This window comes from Fonsecaea monophora (assembly GCF_001642475.1).
Source record: "Fonsecaea monophora strain CBS 269.37 chromosome Unknown Scaff1, whole genome shotgun sequence".
In the NCBI taxonomy this organism is placed as follows: domain Eukaryota; kingdom Fungi; phylum Ascomycota; class Eurotiomycetes; order Chaetothyriales; family Herpotrichiellaceae; genus Fonsecaea; species Fonsecaea monophora.
In genome coordinates this window covers 939638-949448 of record NW_019173932.1, presented here as the reverse complement: position 1 = coordinate 949448, position 9811 = coordinate 939638, and the positions used below count along the sequence as shown (strand labels likewise).

The 9811-nt window shown below is 51.4% G+C and overlaps 2 protein-coding genes across 2 annotated transcripts; one reads left to right on the top strand and one right to left on the bottom strand.

Moving 5' to 3' along the window:
- Window positions 1–3132: 3132 nt before the first annotated feature.
- On the bottom strand, window positions 3133–3916 carry AYO21_00326 (hypothetical protein; the record flags this gene model as incomplete). The annotated part of the gene is made up of 2 exons (XM_022650316.1): window positions 3133–3638; window positions 3703–3916. 2 exons carry the CDS (start codon window positions 3914–3916, stop codon window positions 3133–3135), a joined length of 720 nt encoding a protein of 239 aa, XP_022517642.1.
- Window positions 3917–8550: 4634 nt separating this feature from the next.
- On the top strand, window positions 8551–9474 carry AYO21_00325 (hypothetical protein; the record flags this gene model as incomplete). The annotated part of the gene is made up of 1 exon (XM_022650315.1): window positions 8551–9474. One exon carries the CDS (start codon window positions 8551–8553, stop codon window positions 9472–9474), a length of 924 nt encoding a protein of 307 aa, XP_022517641.1.
- Between the last annotated feature and the right edge of the window lie 337 nt (window positions 9475–9811).

Here is a 9811-nt window from a genome sequence, read left to right as displayed (position 1 = left end):
AAGTGCTACAACCACAGTCACCACAGTTAAGACGAGGTACCGTGACGGCGAAGGGAGAAGGGAGAAAGGAGAAAGGAGAAATGAGATTACAGTATCATACACCAAATCCACCCATAGGGTTTGTTGCCCTTATACCTCGTACATATACATCTCGGTATTCTTGGACGCCACGCGAGAAAAGAACTTTGATCTCTGTCTCCCGCTTTACTTTGCCTTGCCTTGCTTTACTCCGTACTTCCGTTGTTTCCATGCCAGCACGCTGAGGGGTGAGTGGATTGCAAAGAAGTACGAAGGGACATGCACGCTCCTCGCTCGCTCGCTAAAGAGAAAATCTTGTTTTTTGTTGAGAGGGTGTGGGCGTCCGAGGTCTCCTGTCTTCTTAGAGACCACGTGTATTATGTATATACTTGTATATACTTGGGAGGTACATGCGCGGCTTTCGTCGTTAGGGTTTTTGCTTTGGCTACAACAAGAAAAGAAGAATGTGCCGCCTTACATGTGTCGGGATCGGAACCGGGAAAATGGATAGGTTAGTGGCTGGCTGGCACGGGAGCTTTAGGGTACGTTGAAGTATACCTCGTACAGTACGAGGTACAAGTAGGTACAATGGCATTGACTTGATACTAGGGACATACGAGGTAAGTTGGCGTGACTGGTGACGACGACCATTGCCGGGATAGTAACAGTGGCGCTGGTGGTGGTGGTGGTGGTCGTTGGCTACAAGCGGCTTTTACTCGGCTCAAGTCAAAACCAACCTTCGCCCTCGTGGTAGATTACCCTTCACGTCTGATGGGACTACGAGTACAAGTAATTACAAGTAGAAAGATGTACCTGTACCGGCTGGACGGCTTGACGGCTACTACGGAGTACATATTTGTACTTGTTTTGTAACTTCACGGCTGAAGGTGGACGAGGACGAGGATGAGCACGGATAGAGAGGGAGACGGGAACTTTTGCTTGGCTACCAGGGCTAGCTACAAAGGCACTACTTTTGACTCCTTGTGAAACACCAAAAAAGAACTACTCTTGATATTCATCATTGGATGGCAATGCTTCGGGTAAATAAACGGTCGCCACGCGCCGACGCCGATGCTGGCCGAGACACGCACGCAGCGGTTTGTACGAGGCACTTGGTACAGAGCTAGAGCTGGATCTCGTGTGGCTCGACGAGAGGCTGGCCGAAGCTGAGCTATAATAGAATGGTCAAAAGGGCACATGGGGCACACAGCAGCACAAGGTTACGGCATGAGCTACTGTATGAGCAACGAGGTAACATGGCTAGACTTGGCATGTGCTCAGTCAGAGAGATCCAGCCTCCTCAAATGCCCAAAAGATATGAATGGCACATGGGTAGGATGAGTGAGGAACCGGACCAAAAGTAGAGAAGGGAGGTGAGAGTGTGAGTGTGTGAGTGGATACAGACAGGCAGGGCGAGCGTCGACCGGAAAGTCATCAATCTTGCTAGCACATCTCTCCTCTCCTCTCCTTCTTTTTCATGTCTATCTATCTATCCGACAGTCTATCTGTATGTCTGGCTGGCTGGCTGGCTGTCCATCTCGGTCTCCCCCATCGTCGTACCTATTATGTGATTGATAACACCTCCTCCATCCCAGGAGGCGCCATTACCCGCCTGCTAGCTGCCGATCTGCCACGCCGATGTGCGCTACACTCCTCAAAATTATCTATCAGAGAAAACAATATTGACAAGGATGTGACGTGTGTGTGTGTGTGTGTGTGTGTGTGTGTGTGTGTGTGTGTTTTGATCGATCAAGGCACCAAGCGTCCCTCCTTCGTACGTATTACCTCGCGTGCTCGCCCGGTATTCAGACGAAAGTCGGTAGGCGAATGTCGAGATACCGAGTGCCTCGTAGATATACTTGCATTAGCTATCGCTACATCCCCTGCTCCCTTACCTGCTACGTAAAACGTAAAACGTAAAACATGAAGAAGAAAAACAACCACCACCACCACAGACAAATAGCGGTGTGAAGAACAAAATCGTGGAATTCTTTACTCGATTGATCACTTCCCTCCTCCTCGCCTGGTGGATAGCAAATTCGTGTCAACTATGCAGAGACGTTGCTGGTCTGTCTGGGACGGACGGATCCGGGCAGCTGGTTGATCGCTTCGCATGTGCAAACGAGCATGTCGATTCAGATACAGATGCAGATACGGATACGGACAGATTTATCGTAGGGAGGGGTTTGGCTAGACAGCGAGACAGTGAGGATCGACATGGGAAGACAGTTCCTGCTTGGTCTTGTTCTTGTCTACCTCGTACTCGTAGCCGCTTGCTTGAGCTAGGTAGGTAGGCAGTAGGCAAGCAAGGGAGCGAAAGGGTGTAACTTCTATCTCTCTTCTACTCCCCTCCCCTCCTCTCCTCTATCTTCCCGCTCCCCGATCTGTCCGAGTACGTTCCTCTATCAATCTACCAACCTGATACTCATCGGTGGGGGATCACCTCCAGCGTCATCCATCTATGTGCCTGCCTGTGCCTGAGTGAAAACGACGATCTTGTCCGTGTCTTGTTATCCACATTCCTTGTCTGCGTTGTCCCTTTCCATTTTGTGCATGCATTCTTCTGTTTCTGTTTGTTGTTGCGTGGTATCCCTAGGTACCTACCCTCCGTGTCTCACTCACTTCCTTCTCAGCGCGGCCTTTCCGAGGGAATGCGTCCCCTTTATACACCTTCACCAGGTTCCCCCATCTACAGTCGTGTTGGATTGCAATTACGAAAAGACAACACTTGCGCAATTGACATGTTTTATTATTCCTTTCAGTGCTATGCAAAGTGCAACATCCTGTAACATCCTGTTATCCAGGATCCAGCTCCGGTGCCTCCTTTTGATCAAACAAGCGCCATGCCGAAAATCCATGTACATGCCCCATTATGCTCCACGAACCCTGTACTGTCACCTCGTGAGCTATTCGGTGCCACCCGACCTCACCAAAAGACCCTTCTCCTCTTTGTCGAAGTCAATACAACGGTTTAGGATAAAAGTCGAAGCCCGGATCTGAGCAGGGATGCTATAAACACAGGCTGTCGCGAAGTATTTCCACGTGCAGGTGAAGTGGATGTCAAGATTGTACAAGAGAATCGGACTTGGGTGTCAGAATTGGTCTTTGAACACTTTACAAGGCAGCAACCAATCCAACCGCCATGGCCATCAGGCTTCCCTGGAACTTCAAGCTGCCGGCTCCGTTGCTGTTGGAATCCGGAGCAGGAGTGGTTTCGGTTGGAGAAGCAGAGCTCGTTGATGTGGTCGTCTGCTCAGAGCTGGTGGTGCTCGCAGAGCTCTCGCTGCTGCTGCTGCTGCTGCTTTCGCTGCTGCTCGCTGTGGTTGTTTCCGAGGAGGTGAGGCTGTCCGTCGAGGTAATCGTTGAAGAGTCCGTGCCAGTGGTCGTGCCGGATGAGGTATCGGTGCTGCCAGAGGTGGTTGCAGTGCCGGTGGAGGTGGCAGTGCCAGTGGCGACACCAGTGGCAGTTCCAGTAGCGCCTTGGATGCCGAAGTTGGGAGAGAAGTTGATGTTGTTGGGGTTTGTGTCATCAATGATCTCAATCGTGTAGACGTGGGAGTTGACGTCTTCCGCAGGAGGAATTTGAAGAGTTGCGGTCAGGGCAGAGGCAGGGATGTTGGCTAGGGTCAGGGTCAGCAAATATCCAATGTAGAAAGCTGTAGCACAGTCGAGGTGTTCACGTACACGCCAGGACCACACCGGAATCAGGGGTGATGGGATCTTGCTGCAGCTTGATGGTAACCGTGCCGCTTGAGGGATTGGTCCATTCTATTGTAAGGGGCTGGCCTGCCGTCACGTCCAGAGTACCTTGACCGCCAGGAATGCTGATGGCATTATTGTTCTGTGCATATGCCACGACTGCGCAGAGTGCGCCAACTATCGCGTGTGCGAAACGCATCTTGTTTTGGTAGGGATGTTGATATTGATGCACAGAGAAAGCAAGATCAGAGGCGCAGTGGAGCTGAGTCGCACAGGTATGTATTAATACAAGGGCGATGGGCAAGATACAAGGTGAACGAAGGACTTTTTTCTACTTTGTACAGTAGTGGAGAGAAGTACGTGTGCCAGTGCGAGTGGTAGACGACCGAAATAAAATCCAGGAGAGAGAGCGCAGAAAAAAACCCGCAGATGTTGATTTGACTGCTTGTTTGAGACAATGACACGGGGGGTGGTTTCGTCAACCGCGCCGCCAACGCGGCGGCGTTGGCTTGGAAGGTTGCGATGCCAATGATGCCAATGGTGCTAAGGGTGTTAAGGGTGCCAACCGTGACACACGAGACACGGTGTGAGGCCCATTTCGGCCACTTAGCGCCCAGCCTAGAAGCTTAGCCGGCGCAGGAAACCCCCAGGCGCACGAGCAACGTTGAGGGAGTAGGGGAAGCCTTACGTGTTGCGGAATAGGGGGCCCCGTCCCCCCCATCTCCTCCCCTGGTTCCTCAGCCTCGATTTGAGCGTCGTCCTCGTCAACCGGCGCCACCCATTTCTCAGAGGCCACCAACGACCACCACTTGGAGTGCGTCCAGCTGACTCTGTCCCACCATTAATAATGAGACCTTGTTCCAGGCACCGCATCATGGTTGGCCACGGGAGCCGGACATTTCAGAGACCTGCAGATTTTCTTCTATACTGTTTATGCACTCGGACCTAACCTAGCATTCCCAGTCACCGGAGTTCACATTGGGACGCCCGAATCTGCAGCACACTTTTTAAGAATTAAAATAAAATCCCCTTCTCGGAGTCTTTTGATGACCAGCACGGTGTCCGAGAGACTAAAGTACTTGTTTTGTTGCTGCGCATCTCCTAAAACAACCACAGGAGATGCAATATGGTAGTCTTGTCTTGGCCTGGAGCTCCCCCCTTTTTTTGACGACCTCCAAGGTACCCCTTCCTCGTGCCTATGACGAGAACAGGTACTGGTTGACTGGTCGAAATCTCCTGTTGACATTCCGAACCTTGTACGGAGTACCGAGTAGTCCACAACGACTCGTTTCTAGAGTAAATCGAGGACCAGGAGACTTGAGTCGAGCCCCTTTTGCCATGAATTATTCCGTAGCCTTTGTATGGGGCGAGGGGAATCGGCTACACTCCCTGACTTCTCAGAAAGTTTGGCGAGTGATGACGTTGCCAGAACCAGCAGTAGCTTTACCCCAAAATCTGGATTGAATTCTTCAAGGTTTGCGCACCACAACTCACTCCGCCGGCTTACCTGGTCAAAGACACCGGAAATAATTGCCTACATGATGAGCTATGGGTATAATTGTAACAGTTGTGGACGAGCTGAATGCTAATCTGAGATCACAAAGGGACAAGTGCCTGTCCTGTCGGCTTGCGCTTCTGAATCCTCGTACCGGTTAGCTCTTTGCGAGCCGAAATGTACCTGACGAGCTTGCTACTGCATCTCGCTAAATGGTCTGCGTCTGGCGAATTGTTGTCCACCCAGGAAGCCAAGAAAGAGCGACGACCTGAACTTGATAAATCGCAAACTGGGACACAGGGCTGAGGAGACATTTCGATAACGGACGCTACTACGTAGACCAGATTCCATTTATTCGTGTTGGATGCCAGTGGTCATTATCAGTGCTTCCCGTTCTGACCTAAGAAAGGGTGGGGATGGAGAGCGACCGCCGAAATAAATAGAATAAAAAGCGGCGAGGATGTGCGAAGGGCTGGCCAGATACAAGTACGAGGTACCGTGGTATGACACCTTCTCGGAGACGCTGCAACAGAGATACTTCCCAAAACAAACAGTGGTACAGTCAGAACTTACCAGGCGAATTATCGATAACCTGGTGCGTAGGTTTCCCGGTGTCAGTCCGAGATGTAATTTCTTCCTTCCAGGATAGGGCAGCGTTCGCGAACAATTCGTCCTGGCTTTGTCCCATCAGATGGTTGCACAGCTCGTGCGGCTTTCGAATGTGGTTACCGCAGCGTGTTGGAAGGGGGCAGCGACTTGAAATTTCAAACTGATCTGGCTGCAGCTTGACAGCAATTTGTTCAACCAGGTCTGGAATTTTTACGGCGTTCCCGTGCGCCTCTTCGCTTGCTGATATTCCGATCTCCTGACACCTGAGACTTCTCTGCAGCCACAAATTGTAGTATGCCGTGCATGGGATGGTAGGAAGATATTCTCTGATCCCTGCCTGCCACGCGGGTTCAGGCGCCAAACGCCCGCACCAAATCTTTTAGTCTGCCGAAGAGGAAGTAGCTGAACCGCAGGAAATCTGGTCTCGAAGCGAAGGGTCATCTTGACAGTTGAAGCTCGTCGAAGAATATGACATGTCGACTTGCACAACTGACTGATGGGTTTGTTTGGCTTGGGTCATCTTTTCAAACTTCTACCCTTCTCCGGGGGCGTCATGTCCTCTGGCCTTTATGTGCGCCATATCGAGACCCTTTGGCATGAAAGGACATGCCGGGAGCTCGTGAAATAAATTGGTGGCACAATATATCGGCTACCTGATGTGGAGGCGGGATTCCAGACTGTTTGCAGCAGTTCGTTTGCTGGCTTCAGTGGGTTCGCCGGCATCTCACGTCTGTCGGTTTGGTTTCGCGTTGTGGCATGAACCTTGGTGTCGCTTAGCAAGAACCACGAGGACGCCTTGCGGAAGATAGCGGGCCAACAGGAGAGTTTCGTGTGGATTGGGCGTTTCAAACACGGCCGATGGCGCGAATCCCGTACGTCAAGGTCAGCAATTGAGGATGAGCAGGCAAGGCAGGGACGGAGGGACAGCGTACCTTGTAAGGTCTAGACGAGCAACTGCAGCGCCACGGCGAATCCAGACGTCGCAGGGCTTTGTATCTAGACTGCATCCGCATGATGGACAGGGCTGCCATGTCCGTACGCGGAGTCGAGTTTAATCTCAGCCCAGGGCCACGCACATCACGGTTTGAGAAATGCTCATTTCTCCAGTGTCAGGCTTCAGAAAAATACATATAGCTGGGGTAGATGGCTGCACTCATCCTCCCCTAATCGCCTTGTTACATCTTCTTCTCTTCTACCTCTTGTTGTTATTATTACTATAATAGTCATTCGTTCTCTACAGATACACTTTCCTAATTTCAGCCCAGGTCTCCATATTCCTCAATTGTCCAACAACTTAAGCCTCTCTGTGCACAAGCGAGAGACTAGGCTACTGTGTACACAACAAGGACATCCAGCAATTAGAGTCGATCACTGCCACACCCCCAGGCACACTTTGGGCTTTCCGAAGTCTAAAGGGAGACCTACGCATACCAATCTTCGGACCGACCGCCACCTGAGCTACCCGAAGAAAATCGTCTCTCTTGGGGAGGGGAAACACGCGTGCAAGACACGAGAGAAATATGCAGCGAAACCCCAGTGCGGAGCAAATATTACACCACGATAATTGTTAGCCCAAAGGTTTTCCAACAATACTGCAACCTTTTGCTACAATGATGCGAAACTCTCGACGCCCTTCGTTTCCCAATGATGTGGCTTTCGATACATTGCCTCCAGTGGTGATCCGAAAAGTGAGTTAGCCTCTGTCCAATCTCTCTTTCCCTCATTTCGGTAGACATTCAGAGTCTCCTGGTAAATCCAACTTCACCACTGCAAACAACCATCTTTTACCGCCATCCCTAGGCTGGGTGCCTAGGGATTCTTCATGGTGGATGAAACGGGATCTTCACCATGATCTTCAGGCCAAAGGCATGCGAGCCCGCAAGGAGGATGCCCATCACTGCCATCTCTGGAAACAAGACCCATCCTTTCCGGGGCCATCCCACGTCATTCTGGTGATCATTCACCGGCACCACACACACTGAATCCACGCTATCACCACTACCGGACGCCAGCACTCCGGGCTTTGGACACTTGGAGTTTAGGCATGTCGACCTTAGCCCAGATAAAGAGCCCTTAGGCTGCCTGGGCGCGGCACGGTCCTCCAACCTCGAAGCAGGGACCACCAACACTACCAACACTACTCGGCATCCAACAGAGCTTCCTCCACCTTTGCGACTTGTCTCTTGCGACCGTTAGAAAAAAACAACAGCCTCATTCGATCGCTTATTCTGCAGGTCCACGAGCTAACATACGTGTTGCACCAGTATTTTAGTAGTTTAGAACGTCTCAGACTCGCCGAAGATGGCAGAAACCTCTCACGGCCCCCTTCCCGTCTCTCAATTCATCCCACAAACAATGTTGGCTTCACGACCCAAACCTCCGACACTTTCACCATACTGACCCACGGAATCACACAGACCGGACACTTCTTGAACGTCAAGAGACTGCGGAGGAGGCGCTGTTCGGCAGCAGATATCACCCCAACCACGGTCGCTTGGTTCGCTTCCTTGCCCCCTGCCGTCCAAAGAAAGTTATTCTCGAGGGAAGAGTGCTCGTTCTACTCCCAAGAGAGAAACACAATCATCCTCGATTCCGCAGACGAAACACTCCGTCGCCGCAGTTGGCATCCCGGTCACACTGCCGTGTTTGAACGCCGGGGTTCTGATGACGCCACCGTTGTTGACTGTGAAGAGCTGAAAGACCAACCGAGGGTTGACTCCGCTGTTGACATGGGCGACTACTCAATGGACGGGTTTCGATGGCTGGAGGATGATGGAGATCTCGATCTCAAGTTGGATGACTATCACGAAGCTATTGCGGAAACAAACCGGCGGACAACGTCGGTATCAGCACCCATCCGGCGTCGCTCACGACGAAATCCTTCCCTGTCAAGCCTCTCCATACGGCGTGGTCGGACCTCGACATCATCCTCACGCCCTCCGGTCGAAGCACCTCCAACGCCGGCACTGCCTTTTATACCTCCCCACACACGTTCGTCCTCCTTCTCCTTGAGACATCTCCGATCTCAAGCGTCCATCTCATCTATCGACCCTCGAGCCACGCATTATCAAGATCCTGCAGCTCGAATGAAGCTTAGACTTTATCTTGCCTCGCCGCAAAAGTTCGACGAGGCCATCGAGTTTGGGTTTCCGTCCGTGGAAGAAAGAGAACAATGGAACCATAACAGACCTATGACAAGTCCACAACCGAGACCTGAATTCAACCGCACCTTCTTCCATGACGACACACCATCGTTATCAGGAGACGATGGAGACGACGCTGACGAACCAGATACCATGTTTGACCCTCGAACACCTGAAGAGCCTGTTTTCCAAATGCACCGCCCATCCCACAAATCCAGTATCGACGGGGTCAAAGGACTGAGACCGTTTTCAATCCGAAGACAGCCTGAGCCATATCCGCGAGGCGTCACCGCAGACCGAGAGATGACGCTACACATGACTTTGACGAGACCAGACCTTCGTTCACCAGAAGAACAAGTCGCGCAATCAGGCCCTCAAAAGAAGGCCAACAAACCTGTATTAGAGCGAGTTGATGTCCCTGTGGACGGAAATGCTCTATCAATATGGGATACACTGCCCGCTGAGGAATCCAAAGTGAAACGGTTCCTCCGAAAATTGAGGCTCAAATGAGTCTACAATTTTGACGTTCGAGTGGCATATATCATTTTTTTTGGTCTTAACGAAGCAATCGCATGGGATATCTGCATCTGACAAGTGCGTTATTTGAGCGTTGGCGTTCGGGCTGGAAATATTGCTTAGTTACTGAAGGGCCTCAGAACCTGGGAATGGAAACCGGGAAGAGGGAAGGAATGAGGCAGCAGTCTGCCACGGCTGCTTGCATATCCAGACGGGTTGGTTGGCATTCTATTTGGGACCTAGAGATGGTTGGCCCAAATTTAGCAGTCTGGGAAACGGATACAAAGGCGAGAATAGCTTGATGAAACACGAACAATAATACCCTCTCCTT